Source organism: Epinephelus moara, chromosome 17 (genome assembly GCF_006386435.1).
Source record: "Epinephelus moara isolate mb chromosome 17, YSFRI_EMoa_1.0, whole genome shotgun sequence".
Lineage (NCBI taxonomy): Eukaryota > Metazoa > Chordata > Actinopteri > Perciformes > Serranidae > Epinephelus > Epinephelus moara.
In genome coordinates, this window is record NC_065522.1 from 24,219,747 (window position 1) to 24,244,031 (window position 24,285).

The following is a 24,285-nucleotide window of genomic DNA, read 5'->3' on the forward strand; positions in this document are numbered from 1 at the left end:
TGCTTATTTTTGTGGATCCATGTGCACGGTGATTGTTATCAAAATGTTGTCGTCTGAACGCGGAAGTTTTTTCAAAACGAAAATGAGAAATGATTGCTTTTTTAGCAGATCGTTTTCATGTAAAGATGGCCTAAAAGTGTTTGTTTTTGCCACTGACAGGCTCAGATTGTTGTTCTAAGTGTATGACAATATTATGGAAAGATCCCTACAGACATAGACCTTTTTGTTGAAGAGTAAGACTGCTTTTGTTTCACTGGAAACAGCCCTGAAATCAGAACTGGCGCACCCACCGAACTCCATTTAAAAAAACAGTAATTTTACTGTGTATAGAGTCAGCACATTTTCACATCTAACTGGGTGAATTGAAGGTTTATTTCAACCAAACCAGAGATGGTGATTGTTGGAACAGTGGAAAGACAAACAAAGATGGTTTTTGAGTGATTTATTTTGCTTAAAATAAAGTGTGTTATAGGATGTTAAATTTACTGTTTATTTAAATGGAGTCTGGTGGGTTTGGCGTGGCAATTTCTGGGCTGTTTCTGGTTAAACAAAAAGGATCTAACTCTTTAAAATAAAGGTCTATCTCTGTAGGGATCCTTTCCATAATGTTGTCAGACACTTAGAGTAAGAATCTGAGCCTGTCAGTGGCAAAAACAAACACTTTAAGTGGATGTTGGTGCACAAATGCCCCAAGTGGTCACATTGCATTGTTTGTGATTTAGGCACAAAAACATGTGAAACAAGGGTCTAGATTGTAAAACACTTACGTTACCCTTTAAATTTAAGTGTCTGATACCTGGTGACATCTTGTATTATCTTATTGGCGTTTGCTGTTGTTTAAAAGATATCGAGTAAACACAGCCATGCCTCTTTTGTGTTTATGTTCAGACATGTAGCTTCACCTCCCTCTCCTCTTTGCATATCCACCTCTAAATCCTTGAACTCAATTTGTGCATGGATCCCATTCTCCCTCTCTCTGCTCTGCAGCACGCTGTCCACTTCCTCCTCTGCCTCGCCTTTAATCTCACCCCACACTTTCCCCGCAGTATCCTCTCCTCCATCGCTCCCTGTTTGCAGTGGAGAGGAGGGGGGTGAGGTTTAGGAGGGGAGTAGAGAGCCGTCTGGAATCCATTAGCCAGTGGAGGCATCAGTGTTTCACTGTGGGAACCTTATTGATTGCCCTCCTTTATAATTATTCCACCTCCACTCCCTCCTTCTGGCTCTTGCACCAATCATGCTTTCACTTTCTCCTGCCCTTTCTCCCCTCTTTGCCTCTTTTTCCCTTGCTCTTCTATTTTCATCCCTCTATTTATGTTTGCGTGCTCCTTTGCTCCTTTTTTTTTTTAACTCACACAGCGTGCCAAAACCCCGAACCAACCGGGTGACACACTATCTGTGTGTTTATTGATGGCATGTAAGATGTATTGACGTACTTATCAGCAGCATGCAACGCTACCACATCCTACACAGGGAGAAAGTCTGACTCACTCACACTCTGTGCCCGGCTTGTAGACACATGTACACACAAACACACACACACACACACACACACACACCCCTCTCAATACAGTCACCTCCACGTGCTGCATTCATGTACCTCCTCTTGATGCCAGCTTGTGCCATAACAGCACGCATGACTCAGTATGTACAGTTTTAGGGACAATGTTTAGTGTGTTGTTGCTGCAAAAGATTTAAAATCATTACGTCTGCATGGCTGTAACATTTAAGGCCCTGAAAACATTTAATTTCAACGAGAACAAAGGGAAATTTGTGGTGTTGTTTTGCACTAAAGGAGCATTACAGTGGTGCGTCAGGGTGTCGTCAATGAGTGAGTATGGTCACATATCTGCACTCCTACAGTTTGTTATTGCTGCAGCACGAGGCTGATTGAACACTGTGGGGTTCAGCTAGTTCCTAACAAGCTCTGGTGATATTAACACATGGAGATAATGCAAATGAGCGTGTTTGATGAGGCGGATTTAGAGCTGCAAGGAGTTATCGATCGAGAGAAATTAATCACTTTAGTCGTCTTTTAAGGAAGAAATTCCAAACTTAACTTGTCAGGTTTGGCAATATATCGATATTATATCATCATAATATGAGACTAGATATCGTCGTGAATTTTGGATTTTGGTAAGTGTTGTCTTTTCCTGGTTTTAAAGGCTGCATTACAGTAAAGTGATGTCATTTTCTGAACTTGCCAGACTGTACGATTATTTGCATTTACTCACTTAGTCTTTATATCCACATTACTGATGATTATCAAGAATTTCATTGTGTAAATAATTCGTAAAAACAAAAGTCGACCCTACAATATCGTATACTTGAGAATATTTTATTGTCTGCATGTTATCCAGCCCTGTTTAATTTATCGATCGACAGATAAATTAAATCAGCAGCTGCTTTAATAATCGAATACTCGCGCTAGTCATCATTTTAAGGGGAAAAAATCCTGATAACTTCTGTTTATGGCTTCTCAGATGTGAAGATTTGATGCTCTTCTTTGTCATACATGATGGTAAACTGAGTCTTTTGGAAGACATTTGAAGGTGTCACCTTGGTCTGTGGGAAATTACAATGGTATTTTTCACTTGAATTAAAAAACAACAACTAGCTGACGAATTATTAACAAAAATAATTGTCAGTTTTAGTCCTAATTTGATTTGACTCTTGGTTCTTTTTGTCACGATTAAAGTCAAAATGGATTCTCGATTAGAGCTGCTACGATTTATCTAGTAGTTGTCAACTTGATTTGATAATCGATTTATTGGTTCGAGTCATTTTATATGGAAAAAAAAGTAAAACATCTCTGATTCCAGCTTCTTACATGTGAATATTTTCTGGTTTCTTTACTCTTTTATGACAGTAATGTGAATATCTATGGGTTGTGGACAAAACAAGACGTTTGACGACGTCATAGTCGGCTTTGGGAAACACTTCTTGATCAGCATTGCTCTTTAAGCACCCTTCTTTTTGTGCACGCACGTTCCAAATAAATGGATATTTTTTTGAATTGATCTGGGCTTGTGAACCCACTGCTGTCCTTTCTTGGTTGTCCATTGTATCGACGCACCCAAGATAAACTTTTTGTTGCCCCAAGTAGGCGCAGTTTCACAGTAGCCCTAAGACTTTGCAGTGTTTTCAGTGATCTGCTGCCTCCATTTTGTTCAACATGGCTATTTTTGCTGAGATCAACAGACTGACAGACATCCAGGCCAACACAGGAACATGTTCTGACCAAGATATTGATTCTGTAGTTTTCAAAAACACTTATTTTCTTGATGCCACTCAAGGACTGAAACATTTGCTGCTGTTTATAATCACTTTTTATTATTTTTTGCACTTTGAGCACTTTTCTTTTCATGCTCAGATGTTCTAAATAGACAATTTCCTGCATTGATCTCAGCCTGTGAACCTGTTTTGTGGCTGTGCAGGTATCTCCTCTGCCGTCCTTTCTTGGTTCGCCATTTTATAAACCAAACAACTGATTGATTCAGCGAGAACATAATCAGCAGCAATGAAAACTATCATTAGTTGCAGCCCTATTCTTGATTTAATTAATAAAAAACAGGGCACCATTTTCTGGCTCTTTCTCCTGTGTGCATCAGAAATAGAAATTTCTGAATCATTTACAGTTTTCAGTGTTTTTAGGTCAACGAATTTCAGAATGAAAGTTAACTGACAGTGAGGCCAACTGGTGTTGATGAAGATGATGTGCAGGAGTCTGCATGTCAATAACTGACACACTGCTGTAGCTTTGGCTTTAGAGAAACTATATAAATTTATATTTTTGCACATTAGCGTGCCGCCAGTGCTTTCCGTCCTGCTTATCTGCCCTCTTTTCTGATTGCCCTGTGATGCTGTTTGAAGTTGAAAGAGTGCAGGTCAGGCCGTGTTGCATGTAGCAGGTTTTACACAGGTTTTGTTTCTGTTATTGTATTTTTTGTATTTTATCTTGTGAAGCACTTTGTGAGTCCTCTCTGTGAGAAGTGCTATATAAATAAATTTACTTACTTACACGTCACTCCTTTACCAACATAAAGAAGAAGTTGACCAGATAACAGTCATCCTCAGCTGTGATATGTTGCAGGGTTACGGCCTTTTTCTGTACGTGTGGTTTGAAGTGGTTTCTTTGCTTACATGCAATTTACGACTACGGGTGTTCAGATATGACTCAGTTATAGTTTACTGGTTCATCATATTTACAGCAGGCTGAATTTTACTTGAAGGGTCAAATAACCCTAATTACCTGTAGTGCTGTTTATCAGTCTGGATTGTTTTGGTGTGAGTTGCTGAGTGTTGGAGATATCAGCTGTAGAGATGTCTGCCTACTCTCCAGTATAATGGAACTGGATAGCACTCAGCTTGTGGTGCTCAAAGCGCCAAAAATTACATTGGAAGAACTCAACAGCAATGTGTCTTAGTAGAAATCATGACCAGGTTACTCAAGATAATCCACAGACCTTGTTGTGAGCAGTTTCATGTAGGAACTATTTTCTTTCTACACCCACCATCCGTATCACCACGCAGAAGGAAGAGTGCATCTACTGCTAGCTCACCCAGCACCAACCTAAGGAGGACGCTGGGGTGTAATGATACATTATTCTGATTCAGTGATGAGCAATCCCATATGATCGATGCAAAGCTAGAACACTGATAGGTATCGTCATCTTGAAGATGCGCCTTTTGTTTGAAATTCCCACGGCATGACTGTGTCACCGTTTCACACCTCCTTCCTAAATGTTCAATAAGTGCTAGCGGCCTAGCGGTGTGCTGCTGACGTCAAAACCCAGAAGTTTAGCATCGCGCTGGTTCCTGGAAGAGAAAGTGAATATGATTTTTGCATTGCGTTTTGGATTATGTCAGAAAATAAGCTCTGTGGCTAACACAAGTTTATGATACTTACAGGTTTTGTTCAGCGAGATAATCTTCACATATGAACACCTTTCATACCGCATTTGAAGCTTAAATGCGATCGCCAGGAGTAAAAAGATAACGTTAGGCTTTAACGGACTACATGACTACTCCACGGTCGCATGACTCTTGACGTCACCGCCACTAAGCTTTCAACTGGTTTCAGCCGCTTTATTTTAAAAGCATTGTATAATGGGGAAATCGGACTGTTTAAGCTAAATAAGAAGCTGTAATGGCGGTCTGCCAGCACTCTCGTCTGTTCGGGGGTGATGACGTTTAATGTCCCCGACAGGGTTTGTAGTCGTATTGAGCAACTTGTTAGCAACCGCCTTTTTTACGACACGTAAAAGCTTCAGAATTCACAAGTAGGTTATTTACTGACGTGTTTTATGTCGTAGTACAAAACCTGAAACTCGCTTAAGCTTTTGTTAGCTTATTTGAGGCATTTTACCAAAATCCCATTCAAAAAACGTACTGACTTTTAGACGAGAGAACCGGAAGTGCTAAAAGCACTAACGGAGTTCCGGGTTTACTGGCACAGTCTATATATTTGACTGTTTAAGCATGTTGGTCTGTAGGTTAATTTTGCTAGTCTTAAGTCTACTGCACTGCGCACCACCCAGGTCTGATGGGAACTAGCTAGTGGTGCCACTCACTCACGCAAATACTACTAGTCATGCCATCCTGACCCAGCAGTGTTGCTGTGGAAACACGGTGGCTACCCGCAGGTCCCCCCACAGGTCGCTCCGTTGAGTAAGCGGCTAACCTCCTTTAGCACGGTTGGCTATGTTAGCACTGTTAGCTCTGTCAACAGTGTCAGTGCAACGAGTGTTACTAACGTAGCTAACAATGCTAAATGGGTTTTGTGGCTCAAAATGAAGCCACGTACTCATTGGGGCCACCTGGGGGGAGACTGGAGGGTGACCACCATGTTTCTGCTACCGGAGTGGCGTTAGCAGCGGTGAAACAGAATGCTTCATGACCAGGGTCTCTAACCAAACTCCAGACTACATGAGCTCGACAACATGTTTCTTAAGTGTAACTTGGAAGTTTTTCTGTGGCTGTGGATTATCTTGAGTAACCAGATAATGATTTCCAGAAAGAGACACTACAGGAAAGAGAAAATATGTATTTTTGATTTTGGGTTGAACTGTCCCTTTAAAGTCAACTTTCCACTCTAGTACAGATATAGTGAGTGAAGGTATATGATGCTGTCATCATAGAGGGAGTGAATGATTCATTGACAGTGAGGTCATGAGGATGTAAAGCTTGAAAGAGCAGAGCAGAAGACTCCAAGAGAAACAAGCTGTCGTGCCGGTGTCATCCACTCAGTTTTGCTTTTACATGACAGATCACGTCATGCTTTTCTGGCGTCCATGGTTTCATCACAGCCCCGACAAACACCTCTGACTGGTTGGTGTAAACACTTCTGGGAAAGTCGAACTGCACTTCCTGTGCGCTATGTGGGGCAGCTGGACCGTCTGCAGACAAAATGCATATTTGGGCAGAGACAGAATGCCCTCAGATACTAATGTTTCACTAAAACTTTTAATTCATGTGACAAGCCTTTCATATAATTATGTGCTAAATGATGAAAGAGGTTGTTTTCGGTCGCCTCAATTTGAGACAAACAGTGAGGCTTTTGTCATGTTAGTATCTCAGTCTACGTGTTCGGTTGAGCAGCACGGTGCCCTCTGCTTTTAATAATCCCTTTCAAGCGTTTTCATGTTGTATATTTTGGCACACATTACGGCGAATTAGCATAAAAATGTAAATTAATCAGTCTCCTTGTTAAAGAGGGATTTTTACCACCCACTGCCCATTTGTAAAACACTATGACGTACCTCGTATCCTGAATACAGAAGTGTTTACTCTGCTATGTCCCAGCGGCATCGTCTTTTTTAAAATGCTGCATGTTGCCTCAGACCAAGAGAAATCTGCCGTTGGCGATTATGCACCATTGAACTGGAAGAGCCGTCAGGAAATTATCAAGTCAGATGCATTTTTACAATTCAGATTAGTGCACATGAGGCCTGAAAGCTGCTGTTATCAGGTTGTTACGTTTTTATGAGTGTTTTACACTTAATGGATTTAGCACCATATGGTTTAGCACCGAGGTCTGTATCTCCACAACTACGACTTATTAGACATTTCAAGCTGTTAAAACCTAGATAAGAAGATCCACGCCTTTATTCAATGTGGTGTTGGCCATCTCGGCTCCTGCACCTGAAACACGAGGAGCTTCTTGTGTCGATGCACGACCTGTTTAAACGTGCCACGGTTTGAATAAAGCTCCGTACACCTGCTTTAACCTGCCTGCTGATGCCTACATGTCCTGTCACCTGCCTTTATTTGAGCATAGTGCCACTACACACTGCCAAGGCCGCGGTGACAAGCGTGTGTGTACGTGCACCATTGTGTAACGCAGTGTTTACTCTGTGTGTTTGTGGTTGATAACCAGCCCACTCATGTTTTCTTCTCACTCTGTGTCTTTTGCAGGAAGTTCGGGGAGCGCCCTCAGCCACTGCGCCTAACAAGGTGAGTGTGCACACACACACGTACTCTGTTGTCATGGTGGTTTTTGTCTGGCCGTGTGTTTACTATAGACATTTGAGTAAATACAGTAAATCAAGATCAGCACGTCTCTCCCGCCTCTGAGGAAAATGTCAGCAGATTTTTGAGAAACGCTAAATGTGCGGGAGGTAAAAACTAAAGATAGATAGATAGATAGATAGATAGATAGATAGATAGCCTTTATTGTCCCATGGGGAAATTTGTTTTCACAAATTTGGGTACACAAAAACACCACCAACAAACACCATGCACAAACACCACCAAACATTGAACAACATATCAATACACACACAATGCACAAACACCACCAGTGGAAAACCTCTTCCACTCCACCCCTCCCTACCATAGACCCAGTTTTGTCTTTTTTATGGGGGACATGAAATAATTAAGGGGAGATAGCAGGTCATCAGTCTCTGTCTCATCTGCAAGCTGGGAACCTGAAGATTAATTTGAATAAGCTCAGCACTGTGTATCAAGTTTTTTTAAGTATTGTAATAAGAAAGTGCTTAAAAAATCCCTGAAATTCAAATGAGTTTTATTCATTATAATGAAATTACTCAGAATCAGAAATCATTCAGTTTTTCTTTTTTTCTTTTTTTAAATTCTGACACATCACCGCCTCATGCCACGCTCTCCCTCCCCTTGATGACATCCCGTCCGACATCGTATTTTATTCTTTCTTCCTTTAACTCGTAAAACTCCGGTAAAACCAGTCGGCCCATGCTGACATGACAGAATGTAACACACTTTACTCAACAAGTCTGCTTTTCACTGTGACTTGTTTTCGTGTCTCTTCAGCCGAAAACTGAAAGTGAAGTTTAAGTTCCAACTGGCATCATTTCACCTCACAACTTTTAGATGGTACTATGACACTGAAATGTTTTGTTGAGGATTTTATAGTTATTCCTAAAAAGAGTTGGATGAGTAACTATTCGCTGAAAAGAGAGACCTTGATCGCATCGTTTGTTTAGGTCAGTGTTTAATAAAAATGGAAATGAAAAATAGTGCTTAAAAAAGGACTTAAATTTTATTTTGTGATGTCTGTATGAACCCTAATAAAAAACATTGTGTTTTGGTTAGACGCATATTAAAACTTTGAAAGTTTAGTGTATAGGAGCTTAGAATATTAAGATGGAAGTAAATGATGGCCATTCCCATGCTCTATTATGTCTTGCAAGTTTTTGCAGCAATTTTTTTGGGTTGATACCATTTGTTACTCAGATTTGGTGCTAAATTAAAACATTTTTTAACTCTCAAGAATTGATAAAAATGGCTAAATTCCCTTTAAAATACCACATTCAGACACCAAGACTCTTAGGAACACCATGGAAAAATCTATGCTGTGATTTGGTATCAAAAACTTTTGAGATTTGGAGATTTTGATGCGTCCCACACTGATTGGCAGTTCAGCTCAGTGCACAAGTAGAGAAACAAAGTGAGGAACGTAAACAAAAAGCTAAAGTCAAAAGGGAGTGAGATCGAAACAAACTTGTTATATTAGATAAGACTATTTTTTAGCAGAAATAGTTCATAATTGTTTGTTATCAGAGTGTCTACAGGTCTTTAAAATGTCTAAGTTTCTGAATATAAGGCCTTTAAAAGTCTTAACTTGTCTTGAATTCAGATTTGATGGGTCTTAAATATCTTCGGTCACATTACCGCTAAAATTTCTCCAGCCTGACAGACCCAAGGACTGTTTACAATCATTGGACAGACTGGAAAAATATTGCAATGATAAATGGCATTTATGACAGCGATGAGATTTTGTTGTCTTTTACGCTAAACACAGGAAACTTAAAGTCACCCAATTGTTGTCATTCTCGCTTACTGTTCATTTATCAGTGTGTTTACTTGGAAAGAGTACTTACATATGTGTCCTGTTGGTCTTCCAGTTTTCTTTTTTGAATGATGAATACAGACTACTGCCGCCTGCTGGTATACCGGCGTAAAACTTATTTGCTCATTGGTCGTTGGCTGTAGTCTTAACGGCATGTCCAGGTGCAACTTTCTGGCTGAGACACAGTCTATGTGAGTCGGCCTTTGTAGCCCCTAGTTCTTTGATATCAATTTGGTGAGTGTGGGCCTTAAAACCCACTCCCTGAAAGACTGTAACGTTGACCGAGGACAGTGGCGTCCCCTCTGAATGGTAGAGGTTAAGACATTCACATCGACATCAAAATAATTGCCAATCGTCGTCACCAACAGAATTTGACAGAGATCCTGATTTTCTAACAGTGTTACAAGGTGTCTTTAAAAAGCTATAATCAGATTAGCGCAGAGCTCTGGTATGAAAAGTCGTCCACCTTTTTCTCATTATCGTTCTGTACACATTTGGTCGAGGCCCATCAAAAACATTTTGATTTCTGACTGGTTTCATGCAACACATCAAACTGACGATGAGCTCATTCCTGGTGGTGATGCATATGAAGTTAGAAATGCATCTGCATTGACCGCAACATAAATATATTGCAGATCGGCTGCTTGTTGTTGCCACAGTAACAACAGCAGCGTGTTAACCTAGCAAAACAACATTACATGCGTAGTTTTACTGTGTGATTCTGGCCCGGTCGTCCATGTTTCCACCAGCTGTTATCTGTTGACCCCTGCTCCATGACATCATGTGCTCTGCGATTGATTGTTTATTAGTTAGATCTGTGTAGTTTTTCCTCTTGAGACACGCTTTGCTTGTGTTGAAATGAACACCATTTCTCGCAGTTGTTTGTAGGAAGCCAGAGAAAACGATAAATCGCCTTTTCCGAGGACTCACAGTCTAAACTTGCGCTCTTGTGTTCAGCTGAGCTTCTACTCACAGCGCTGCAAGTTTTTGATTATTCTGTCCCTCTAATGTTTGTTCCAAGTCATTTGGAGCAACATTTGGGTGAACACATAACGTTGATGGATGTTGTGGTTTGCCCTGGACGTGTGTGTGTGTGTGTGTGCACTTGTTTGCTGGTTGGTGTCTCTCTTTGTTACTGGGAACGGGCACTGCCTGTGTGTGTGTGTGTGCATGTGTTCGTCCCTTGCGCGTGGCGCTCAGCGGGGAAAATGAGGGGTTGCATACTGCCTGGAACAGCCGAGCATGGTTTTGGAAAAAAGGGGCCCCAGCACCTTTTGATGTGTCCCCCTCTTCATTCATGTGCTGCCAGTCCGCTGGCTTGCACCGGCCCTTCCATTTGTCTGATGGTTTCGATGGCCAGAAATATGACGGACACAAAACACTCTTTACCCAGCAGCCCAGAGTGTGTGTGTCTATGTGCCCCTGTGTATCGCGGTGTTGTGTTCTTTGTGTGTGTCGCTTTGTATCTGGCTCAGTGTCCTCATGTCTGCATGTTCACTCACACCCCCCTCTTCTTCTCATGGCAACAACAGCCCCACAATTTTCTGTCAGGCAGCAGCAGAGACAGCTAAAACAGCACACCGTCCTGCAGGGGCTTTTTAGGGCAGCTAAAGCTCTGGGTCCTGCAGGGCCGCCCTGTCAGGAAGGCTACTCGACTGGAAATACAATACATGACACACATACACTGGAAATGAGCGCTCACAGGCACGCACACACACACACACACACACACGTCTGAGATTGAGACACGCGCACAAATCTGCACACAAACAGACACAACACATGAACATAGAGGCTGGATAAGCTGCCTCCTCTGTTGGGGGAGCCGCCCCTTCAAGGGCTTATTCTCCCAAACAACAGGGGAAGGGCCAGCTCTGCAGAATCCATCGCCTCAGATGGAAACGCTCAATATACACAGCTTTGAGTTCAACACTTGTTTGTCAAAAGGGACGAAATTCAGACTGAAATAAAACCCTGATGACCGTTAATTTGTGCCAGGCTATTGTTTGGTCTGGGAGTGCATACTGGGAATTAAAATGTTTTGTTCTTAAAACCTGTTTCCTCCAATCTTTGATTGATGATTTGAATTTCTTTTCCAGGCCTTGAAAATATCATGTTCATAGGCACAGTCGTGCACGTAAAAGTTGAGCTGTGCTCGCAATTCTCAGCTTTACATACACTTAAAGGCCCCGGACACGCCAACATCAAAGAGTTACTGTACGTTCACACCAGAAGCTTCCAAAGAGGCAAAGTCTCTCACGGACGTCCAAGAAGCACGACTGTCAAAAAGCTTTGGTCGCTGTAGTCGCTCATCACGTGAATCATTGAACATTCAATCGTGCTTGTCAATTTAAAGGAGCCTCAAAGCGAACTACTGGCTTGACAGCAGCGTAGTTGCTGCTTGCTGTTGTCCAGTCAGAAACCTCATAGTTGGCCTCCAGAAAGTTATGTTTGGTCAATAAAAACAGGAAACCTATGTCATCCCATTCAAACCAAGCAAGGAAGACTTCCATGCTACGTCGCAACATTAGCCCACAACACTCTCATCTATTACGAACATTACACACTTTAAATCTCACCAGACCAACCAACTACCTCCGCGACGCGATCCCAAGCCTCATTCTTTTTATATTGGTCTCTGTAACCGAACAGCAACACATTATAAAGGACTGAGTGGGCGCGAATGCATGTAATAAACTCATCGATATCCATTGTCGGAACAAGCGTGCTGTAGGAACCAAAGTTACATGGCTTGTTCTCTGGGACCCACTTCATCGAAGCACGTCAGCATTCCGATTGGTTGTCGCCGAACCGCGTCAGAGCTCATTACCATAAAGTTAAACGAGTTTTAACTCCCCTCCGGAGCCACTGCGGTCTCTTTGGTCGCCCAAGGCGCTCAAGTCTCCGTGCTGTCATTGAAAATGAATGACTTCCGCCGTTTTGGAAGCTCTGGTCGCTTTTGGTGTGAACGTACAGTTAGAGCTGATAAAGGCTGATGGTTGCATTGCCTCCTGTTGCCTGTGTCTCAGCCAAAAAGTTGCACTTGAACACACTGTGAAGACTGAGGCCAAGGGCTAGCTAGCACGTACGTTCTGGACCTGCACGAGAGGAAATAACTCTCTATACCAGCAGGGGGCGGTAGTCTGTTTTCATCATTCAATAAGGGAAAATGGAAATCCCAACAGGATGGATTCAAGTTGCTAGTTAGCCAGTTAGCACATGAGCAACACAACCTGGTGTTGGAAGAACAAAACATATTCACCGTGTTGCCAAACAGTAACACAAACAGTTACGAACTGTTTCTGCTAAAGAGCTCAATGACTAAAAAAATAATCTAACCTCATATAAAGAGTTTGATTTTATCTCACGCCCTCTTGACATTAGCCGATCTTTTGCGGTGCTCACTGCTACAACGTTGATTCAGCTTGCTGGATTGGTGGAAAAACACCCGACAAGAGCCGAGTGGTGCCAATGGTGCAGGACACATCGCCAGTACAGGGGCGACGGATGCTCTCCAACGGCCTGACGTTGACCAACGGCCGAACGAACGACCATTTTTTTAATTGATACAATACAAATTTGGAACTGTCGGAGGGTTAAGTTGCATATTCGATGGACATTTACTCCGAACCCAGCGCCGTCTTCTTTCTCCATTCCACCTGATATTGGCAGTAGGAGGACGGTTAGCTCGCCTACCAGCCCGCTTTTTAACTGCAAGGGGGCTTAGGGATCGTCATTGTGTTACAGTTTAAAGACCCAGTGTGAAGGGTATAAGGGGTATATATTGGCAGAAATGGAATATGATAATAAGTGTGGTGTCTTTAGTGTAGAAGTGCGGATAAAGAAGGTCAAATACACCAGTAAAAAATGGCGCAGATAGCTTTCAAAGTTACCTGCACAAGTACATGTACCCAGGAAAAAGTATTAACTCCACTTTCTTAAAGTCACAATATCTCTTTAATCTACCTTTCAGCTTATATGAATAATAAACATTTGTTTTCTCCCCCTAACTGTCTGTTGATGCTGCGGGCTGTTAGACAACCCACACTTTCATCACTGTGACTGTTTACCTGCTGTTTTTAGGTGGTAACATATCAGAGCTCACATCTCGCACACGTTGTCGCAAGATCCTGTCGTTTTAGGCAACTTCCTATCAGTGTTTTAGAGGCTCACAGGGGCCTCGTGGAGGTCACACATCAAACACGGAACTGGCACTTGTGTGTGGGTCACTGGTACACCGCTAGATTCACACATGGAGGTGGTGTAAAAGAAGTGTGAGCGGCCTGAACTCGCCGATTGTTCACGTCTTAACCCAAGCCCGACACTACGGATGTGTGTAATCTACCTTTTGTGATGCACAAGGGCGCACACTAATTGCAGTCTGATCATCTTAATTGAGCTATTTCACAGTGTGTGTGTGTGTGTGTGTGTGTGTGTGTGTGTGTTCACAGGGGGTCTTGTGACAGTCCGCTCTGCTGTAGACGCTGTGGCAGATGTACAGGACAGATGCCTGTCTGCTCTGCTGCATCTGTAGCCCGGCTTAACCTAGCCCCTCCTCACACACACACACTCACACACACACTGGGCCGACCCCCGTAGTGCCTGCTGTTGAATATGTGTCTCTTTTTGTAAATCTGTCTGGCACATTTTTGTCTCACTTGTCGCGCATTTCCTTTTTTTCCCAGCCTCTCTCTGTCGGGTTTATCTCTCGCTTCATCTTTCTTCCTCATTCCGTATCGCCTCCTCTTCCTCTCTTTTACTCGCATTAGCCGAATGCCCTTTCGAACATTTAACAAGAACGAAACCTGACGCTCAGATAAAGTTCCCCTGCTTTCTTGCCCACCACGTTTGTGTGCTCTCTGCGTCGGCTCAGCTCCTCTTCACTTGTATTACCTGCATGTTGCATATTCACACACATAGCCTGTAACAGGCAGGTGAACAGCCTCCGTCTGCATCACAAATCTGCTTGGATTGCAGCAGTTGCCAAACCACCAGCTTTGCAGATATTTTTTCTTGCTTAGACGCATGGCTGCTTTGTCATTGTTTGTTCCTGGTTGTGTGCGCCTTTTTATATTACATGTGGATGTGGCTTTGTGTGTTTCAGTTAAAATTAAAGTGCCCATTACCCTCACTTCCTGTCTGTGATGAAATCTGATGCAACAGGGCATTGATTTCTCCCTCTCGTTTTATTTGAATTTGTTTATCATGTCCTTTATGTTGTGTCTGGCCAAACAACTTTTGAGTGTTCAAATTCTACCATCCACTCGATAGATGGTTAGTGAAGCAAATCTCCCAGTCGCTTGCGTGTTTAAGTAGCGTTCAGTGAGAGTACGGTGCTAATTTTGTACCCTGGTCTGCACGCTACTCTTGCATAGGAAGCCGTGCCCTGGTCACCGTCGCTCTCACTTCTCCTTCCCATCTTCGATTCTCAAGAAGAGACCTAATCTTTGTCATCTGTCTCTAACTTGCACTCTCTAACACTTTGTCTTCATAAACTCTTGTTGTCTGAAATTACTTGATGAGTTTTGAGGTTGTCGCTCATTGCTGGAAACATTTCCTTTTCTGATTACCTTCATGACGGCATGTCATTAGTGAAAGGGCAGTTCTGTTTAGATGAATGGTTCCTAAGCGGTTCAGCTACAGGGTCCAGATTTCTCCTCAGTCATTCAAGGTCCATAAAGTTTGACATAATCAGAGTCATACTTGCTTTCAACCATGTCGTCGAGCTAGTTTGCTGTCTCTCAAGTGCCTCTCAAAGTCAAGGATGCTTCCTTGGTCAGGTCCTACAGAGGCTAGGCAAGACTCCCTCCTAGCATTCGGTGAACACACACTGGAACAGGCTAGCGAGTGTCCAGGTATGCGTCATTGATGAGGCCCTGCCTTAAATTTCAGCAAATCATGCACAAAGAATTGTGGGTACTTCACACCCGCTGAGGATACAAACATGCATCCCTGAGAGTTCTCTAAAGGAAGGACTCAGTCCTCGTGGAATTCGAAGCATCCTTGACACTGGAACAGTTCTTTAGTGGGATTGAGCGATGTAGCCTCCCTCAACTTTGAGAAGCACCGTCCGTCAAGTAGTTGTCCGTTAGTCACTCACTCTATTGCGGAAACCGGCACTTTAAAATAAAAGCTCAGTGCTAGAAATTCACTGTACATCAAAATAAGGTGTGTTCTTACAAACTTGACACGAACGCGAATCACTTGCACTCGTAACTTAGGCCCCAGCCTGATGTGCACCTCCCCAGAAATGTAACTACAGGTCATGGCAGACCTCCTGTCTATTATTGTAAGCTGAAATCATCTCCCTCAGTGGAAACAAAGCTTTTATTTACTAATAAATTGTGAAGACAATAAATCTTCCACAAATTAGCTGGCTTCATGTGAGCAGAGGAAATCTCCACTCGTCGGTAGGCTAATTTATACATGGTAAAATGCCATAGGCTTGTGCTAATGACGTTAGCATGTTATATTTGTTTGGAAAACGTGTTTAGTATAAGNCTCTATTAAGCCATGTTTAATGTGTGTTTAATGTGTGTTTTGAATCAACTAAACTTTACAGTCACCAAACACCAACAAGTGTTTTGGAGGTGTAACTGCAGAGTGACACAGACACCACCGCACAAGTATAAATGCTCACGATGGCGTAGAGAGCTCATGCACAAGTCTAAATCCTAACTCTGTCCCAGGTGCAGAGCTCACACTCCTGCAGCATCAGCCTCATGAATAACAGAGAGAGGGGGCAAAGAGGGGCTCACCGAACCGTTACACTGCACACAGCTCTATGATGACATGTGATTTTACCCATTTTAAATGGTCAAATTTGTGGTAGTTGGACAAAATTGCTGAATGAGGGACTGTAAAACCCAAAGTTCAATATCAGGCCCTATTTTCAGTAGGTGACAATATGCTGACACAACTATCTCCTGTCGTGTGCTACATGTGTGGGAGAGCAACCCTGAAAAATGCCTGGATTATTTTGCTAATTGTGGTTTTATTTGCTGAAACATAGCAGACATTTTGTTTATCAGATGGACAGAAATCAGAGGGAAATGTATAGACTTCTGTCAAATAAGGTAGCACAGACTCATTGCCTTTATTGCATGTGGTCTAATCACGCTGTCGTGCAAAGTCATCCCCTGAGGGCCCATCCCGAGCTGGGAAAAACCCTGCTTTGCATTTGCTTTTGATCTCTTCAAGTCTTGATTTCACCCTGAATTTCCCCAACTCTCAAAAAACCCTTTTCCATCTGTACGACATTGTCATATATGTATTTTGTGCCTACTTTTTATTCACAATGTTCAAAGCCGAGATGCCGTGATTCTTATGGCTGCAGCGTTGCATCAGATGGAAATATTTTAGATGTCCTCTAGTGCATCATTTTATACACATTCTGACATATTTGGTGTCTTTGTAAACCCCGGCTCCCCCACTAGAATTGAATCTGAAATTCTGTGGGTTTCAACAATGCTTGGCTCCGCAACCCGAGTTTGTAAAGATGGACCCACCACTGGGTTTATGTTATTCATTTGATCCCAGGATATTGGGTTTCATCTGAGCGTTGCCACATGTGGGGCATCTTTTGTTATCTGTTCAGAGGTTATTTAGGGGTAGCTGTGAAGTGGATAGAAATGCTTGGAGAGGGCATAGCAGACGACAATACACGAGTAACCGCTGTGAGTGAAAGCTTAATGTCATGGTGAAGCAGTTCTGTCTTGACGGGTGGAGTGGTCTCTCCCCAGCGTAGCCACAGTGGTCTGGAACGGTTTGGTGAGCAGTGAAACAGTGTTAACCACAAGTCAGGGCTGTCGCACGAAACCTACCCACCAACACCAGGGTGAGATTCTGGTGTCATAACATAAATATGCCGCAATGTATTTGAATATTTATGTTTACTGTGCCGGGTGACACGGACAAAAAATCATATCTCTGTGTTTTAAGGCTTAACGGGGACACACATGATATGTGTCTCAGTGTTTTTTATAGAGTTGATAGAAACACTCTGTCAACGCCACACGTGAAATGTCACAAGCACCTCTATAAAAATGGACCGTGATTAAAATAAAATACAGACAGGGCTTCCTTCCCTTTCTGAAAATATACACCTACAAAACATGTACATGAAAAAATATTTGAAATAATGGCAGGTCTGTACGTGCTACAGATGTTAAAAGTTTTGTAGCAAAGACCACAGAATTAAGCAAGAGTATAGAAGTATCAAGTAAGTTTAATGTAGTTTAAGACTGTTCACAGTCTGTGTTGAAAGAGTTTAAGAAGTATTTTTCCATGACCTTTAAAGTGAATATAGTACTGAATAAATGCAGGTATTGTTTTAAATATATGTACAGTATTTCTCAGAGAGAGAGAGAGATTGTTTGTCTGTGTGATCTACGTTGTTTTATACAGTTTTCTGCGTCATTAGTGCTGCCCCCGACCAAGAATTTTCCTAGTCGACCAATAGTCATCATTTAGGGCCATTAGTCGACTAGTCTCCTGCATGTTTACGATATTAATTTAATGATTAAATTATATATTTTGGTGGTTTGAGTTGAAGGTGTGAGAAAGAATAGTATCAGTAACATTGTTAACACTGTGCTACATTACAGAGAAATACAAAACCGTACTAATGAACCTTCATTAATATAGGCCTATATTTTATCTACAAGTGCACGTCACACACTGAGCGAGCCGCCTGTTAATGACGCTGTGGGCTAATGGGCATGTAGCTACTTCCATGTTTCAGATGATACGTCATGTTTGTAGTCGACCAATGAAGATGAGTTTACATATCACCTTGGGTTCGTCCTTTACCTTCTCAAAATGATCCCACTCTTTGGATTTCCTGCCCGACATGTTATTAACTAGCCTGTGGAATAACCGCAGGTACCAGCCCTGGGAATGTTGTGTCTTGAACCACCTGGAAACGTGGAAAAAAAATATATTGTACGTTAAATCAATATATTGTTTGGTCTAGAAGATGTCAGAAAACACTAAAAAAATGCTGCTCCATTCCTGTTAACTCCTGGTGCTGTTTGCATACTGCTTGTTGTGTTTGACCAACTGTTAAAACCCAAAGTTTAAACTGGGGTCTGAGAGTCCTCCCATCAAATACTTTGTTTCCTGCAGTCTGTTTAATTTTTTCGCACCTATGTGTATCTTTTCTACATTGATTTACAGTGGAAATGTCATGCTACTTCCTGATTCAACAGTGCATACAGTAGTTGCTTCATCTTCTCTCTGTTGCATGGCAGATTGTACCCACTGCTTTTGAGGTTGTGTACTGCCACCACCTACTTTACTGGAGGCGCTGATGCCTTTATGAGCCTTTATACACCTTGTATTAACATGCTCCTTGGGATCTGATCACAAGTGGACAGCACTAAATACAATTCTAAACGACCACCAAGACGCGTTGTGATCACTCCCTAGTTGTCATTTGACCACAGATCTTTTGTAGTGTAAACACCGATGCATCCTGATATGTCCCCACCAAGGACTACAAAATTTAACAATGAGTTGGACAAAGTGTTGCGTGACTGTCCATCAAAGGAGATATGTTGAAATTTGCTGACAGTGATATCTCCAGCTGTTCTCACACAACAGCTAACGTGACTAGCAAGCGTGCTAGAATGTGGATGTAATAACTGTGCATGACGGTTTGACCTTTAAGGGGAAGTGTCGGAGGCAATAACGAAATCTGAACACAAGCGGTCAGCTGAAGACACGAGAGACAAATGGCGATGTGTCTCGGAACAAAGAAAAACATGCGAGAGTCCTCTGCTACTGTCATGTTTTACTGGGGTGGGACAAAGGCACATGTTCCAAATTCTGAGGCAGACATGTCCTTTGCGACCCCGCCGAAATCTACGCCTGTGCCATAGAAAAGCATCAAATCCTCCTAACTGGGGATCTGGATCAAATTTGGCATTTTTGCTTGCACTAAGGTGTCGGAGTGGTTAAACCGCATACCATGCAACCACAGTGTGTGTGCGTGTTGTTTTATCAGTGATGTCACCCTTCCTGCACGTCCTGCAGGTCGCAGGCATCATCAGAGGTGTCCAATGACATGTGCCCTGCAGGCCTGACATCAGCAGGTTTGGACTGTGTGTTCTCCGTATAATCAATCATCGCTGTGCGCTCAGGAGTCTCCCTGGGGTTACTGAGTACATCGTTCAGCGTCAGACGAAGGTTGCGGTATTTACTGTAAAGCGCATCCTTGCAAGTGATAGTTTTAAGAGGCTGTAGTTGTTTGCACCTTTTGTTCCTGCCTGATTCAGGAAGAGAAAATAATTTCCTCCATGTGGTGTGTAAATGGTATCAGACTGCGTGGGATCAGTTAAACGGCCTCAAATGTTTGGAATTCCAGGATTGTACCTCCGTCAGTGATTCAGAAAATAATTTTGCGTCAATTCCGAGACTCGGAGCTTTTACCCCGAAAAATAATTGTCTCATCACACAGCGAGGCGAGAAATAAAACGTTTCCCGGTCCATTATGAAATGGATAAACCAAAAAGCCCTCCCAGCCTTCCTCCTCCTCGTCTGTACCCGCCTCCCACACACACACACACACACACACACACACACACACTGCGAGGGGCCCCTTGCTTTTCATAACAAAGGCCCTGTCTAACCCGAGCGTGCGGCCCAGTATTGCGTGGCAGAGTGGAAAGCTGTGTGTCTGAGTGGGGAGCCCTCTGAAGCGCCCGGCGTGTCAGGTGTCACTGACATCTGTGCATGTGCGCAGATTTGGTCGGGGGTGTGTGCGCTGATGTCCATGCGTGTGATGCGTCTTAATTGTGCATCTGAGCCTGATCTTTGACCCTCTTGCTTTCTAGCCCGCCATAAGCTCCAGCGCTCTCCCCGAAATATTTAAATAATTTCAGGGGTGTTTGTGTAGCGGAGGTGTGGGGGAGGTGTGGGAGTTGACAGAAGTAATTGGAGCGCAGACCTTGCAACATTTTGACATGAGATGAGGAATCTTTGCTGGTGAGCTCAGCGCTGTTGTTTTTGTTTTTTCAGCTCTGGTGTTTTCTTTTTTCCTTCTTCCACCCCTCCTCTTCCTCGTCTCCCGCTCCCCTCTCGCCCTTCTCGTTTCCCCCGTGCTCCTCACTGTCCCTCTGAGCCGGTCATTAACGTTTCAGCCCGCCCCCACCTCAGACTGACCCAGCTGGGGGAGAACATAGCTTTTTTGGCGAGCGGACAGTGCAGCCTCTGAGGCTTTCCAGAGGTCACTGCGAGTGTACTGTATGTGTGTTTCTGTATGTTCTCATTCCATACCTCGCACTTTTGTTTTTTTAATCCGTCTACACTAATGCAGGCCTTACACTTAACGCTCCTGTGATCTCGATCGTTTGATGTATGGTGGTCATAAAACCTGGTCGGAGCAGTCTTAAGTCACTCCTCTTCTCATCTTGACGTTATAACAAATAAAAAAAGTTTGATATTTTCTCAAGTTTCTAGTGTTGGCTCTGCTGAAGTTGATGTGAACATTGTCAACAGCCGATCAGTGTTTTCTCTCCAACACCAAACAGGAAGCAGCAAAGCAGGTAGACGTCCAGGTCAGTTCGGTACGCTTTCTTCCCGTTTCCACAGTAAAAAGTTGTGGATGGTACCAATGGGACCGTTCCGTACTGTCCCCATTTTTGGTCCCCCCTCTGTTGGGGTACCTAGCACACAGATCTGGTACTAAACGGTGGAGCTGTGAACACTGCAGTCTGATTGGTCAGTAGAGGACGGTCACTCTGCTCAGGGCTGAGTTGTGGCTGGTTTTGAGGCTCATGTAACCACTGTTCATACCATAGAGAGTTTTATTAGTAAACTGTAACTATAAAATGAAAGGATGTTTTGCTGCCTCTCGCTGCAGCCTCATTCTGTGGACGATAAACAAGGTTCAGACTGATAACGGAGGAAATACAGTGAGTGACAACAACTCCACCCACATTTAAAAGTACTGTTTGGAAACACTAGGGTCTAGGTACCATGTCTGAAGGGTTACTTTTGCTTCCAAAGGTACCATACCGAAAGTGTTTGGTGGAAACAAGGCTTAACAGTGTTGGGCAGACCGAGTCTTCTCACAGTCTCGGTTCCTTCGAGCTGATACTTGTCAAGGTATCGAACCTTTGAGTTTTGAAACTTTTAGCAAAATATGGTGAGTTTTCGGCAACTCTCTGTTAGTACATGCACTTTCGGCAGCCAGTGCGACCGGCCCCACAAAACTTCTCTTCGATGCATCACCAGTCATCATGTATGAATGTACATTAATAAATTAAGCATCACACTTGTACGTGGGTAGGCTACGTAAGCTCAAGACAACACTACAGAAATGTCAGTGACCAACAATCTGTCGTTCTTTGAAGGGCAAGTAGCCGACATGCCAGTTAGATCCGCAGCCATGTGCTGCATTCATGTGGTGTCAGATTAATCGGCCCCATTTATTTTGCTCTTTATTAGCAACTTGTTGTTCAAACAATCTTGAGCAATCATATCTTCTTTGTACAAGTTGTTCCCACATAACAACTTAAAGCTCATGAACACAAAGTTGGAAGAACAACCATCCGAGGAACTTCATGAATGCACCTTTGGCCTTGGCTGGCTGATATCTCAACTGGGCTCCAATTTAATTGGTCGTCGCTCGTTCATTCAGGGCTGATTCTGCACTATGTTACTGCATAACAACAAAACGAGCAGCAGGAAAAGGAGTTGAGTTTTGGTAGCAGGATGTTCTAATGCTATGCACAGAATATAGCTTCAAGGTTTTCATAGGGTATTCCAGTCACCAGGGGGTGATCATTGCTACACAATAATGTTTTGGGATGTCCAGTTAAACAATTGCTTAGCTGTGTATACTATATGTGTAGTATTTTCTAGGTAACGAGCCAATGCTTGTATGTAGGTAGGTCGTTGGAGCCCAACAGATACTCCTGGGTGAGCAGCTTATGTCCAGTATGTTCAGTCTCGTTCAGGCTGTCTGGATTTGAGTCCAATTCAATCGTTCTTGATCACTCACCGCAGCAAGGACTGTGAGCAGTACCCTACGATAACAGTGGGAGTGGGAAAAGTCAGGGTTCATGAGCACTCCGATATTCAACAGGCTGACTTGGCACATTAGACACCAAACAGAGTCGTTCAGAAAGATTTGTTGGTTCATTTTTGCCCATCACCAGACGGTAAACACGGAGGAGACTCCAAGGAGGTGCAAGTATGTCAAGCCTTGGTTCTCTTGGACAGTGGGAAAGGAGGAGACACTGGTGGATGTTGAATTCGGCACGTACTTGATCCTTCAATCAGCACTTACTGTAGAGAGAAAACTGTTGGCCTCTCATTCCCATGTTCTCCTCCCAATAAAAAAATTCAGCTAACCCACGGAGGCTGGTTGAGAGTTGAGACATCAAAATCCTAAATGTAAAGTTAGTACGTAAATACAGTTTGTTTTTATAGTTTATATTGATGCCGAATTGACAAGAACAGTGTCGACATATGACGCCTTTTATCTTGTGTTTCTAGAGTTTGTGTTTTTGCAGACACGTAAGGACTCATGGGAAATAATCTAGTTGTAGTCCTGCATATAGTGACCCTGCAGGATCCCCAGTCTTTGTAAAACCTTACAGTGTGTGACAAAAACACAGTGACCCCAACACCAGCCCTTGATGCTCCCTGTCTTCATCTTAAAGTTTCAACACACCCAGTATCTCTTAAACTCATCTGCTGGATCACAAAATGACTCGTCAATAAACAAACTTCTCTCTTTTCTTTCTGTCTCCCTCTGTATTCACCGTGCAGAGAAGCGATGAGGAATTACCTGAAGGAGCGAGGTGACCAAACTGTCATGATCCTGCACGCAAAAGTTGCACAGAAATCCTACGGCAATGAGAAAAGGTGAGTGAAATACAAACGTCAAGTCGTCCTTCACCAAGGTTTCCTCAGGCATTGATTATCATTGGAAGATGTTGGATTGGAGAAAACAGAATGAGGCTGAGAAGGTTTTTGGAGGTTTAACATATTCATAGTTGGGGAAAAAAATCACCCAGTTTCATCAGTAATCTCTCTGGCTCTCTCTGCAGTGTTGGATTAACACTTCACATTCATAAAACTGATTTCCTTTTCATTATTTTTCTTGCTGAAAGTTGGAGGAGAAATCGACACCACTTTGCTGTCTTGTTCAATAAATACGAGGCTATAGCAAGCAGCCGGTTACTTAGCAACAAAAGGCAACAAAGCCCACCTCCCAGCGACTGTAAAGCTCAGTAATAACCCCCACATTTTATCTTGTTTGCTTCTATCTTGTCCACAAACACGTCACGTGCCAGATTATTTCTCGGCCAGGAGCTTTATTAGCTGTTTCCCCTTGTTTCCAGTATTAATGCTAAACTAAGCTAACAGGCTGCTGGCTGCAGACGTAGTCCCCGATCACTCTGAGACACATTGCTACAGGTGTGACCACTTCAAAAATGCCTCGGTGAACAGTGTGGTGAACCGCTGAGGTTGCTAACCCATCTCCATGCATGCCTTTACCGATCAGTATTTGAATAATGTGATGACCGTCAGATCATGCACAGAGCTTTTACTTTGAAGTGCTGTTTCCTGCTGTAGAGTGAGTGACTAACAAACAGTTGCTAAACAGAGACAGCAAACTAGCTTGAGACATGGCCAAACACAAGTACGATGCTGAATATATTAAACAGTATGGACTATGAACCAATGACTTCAGAGAAAACTTGACCTCGTCGGTGGACCAGTTGGGAACCAGTTGTATTTGGACAAAAACAAAATCTTTTCTTTCGATCAGTGTCTCAGCCCCACAATTACTGCCCCATTGCATCCCCACATGCCCCACAACAGCACCACATAAAGCTAGCGTAGCATCAGCTAACGTAGCTGAATAACACAGTACCACAGCTAGAAACAAAAACCTATAATTCGTTGATGCTTCACCTGTCAGGCATCAGTTTGCAGCTTCATGT

General features: G+C 43.0%; 1 protein-coding gene across 1 annotated transcript in view; it reads left to right on the forward strand.

The window, feature by feature from the left end:
* The window catches only part of rbpjb (recombination signal binding protein for immunoglobulin kappa J region b), an 89,037-nt gene that overhangs the window by 43,899 nt on the left and 20,853 nt on the right, over positions 1–24,285 (forward strand). Inside the window, exons 2-3 of the mRNA XM_050067690.1 lie at positions 7,414–7,452; positions 23,105–23,200. Of these exons, the coding sequence (XP_049923647.1) occupies positions 7,414–7,452; positions 23,105–23,200 (135 nt within the window). The remainder of the gene's footprint in view (positions 1–7,413; positions 7,453–23,104; positions 23,201–24,285) is intronic.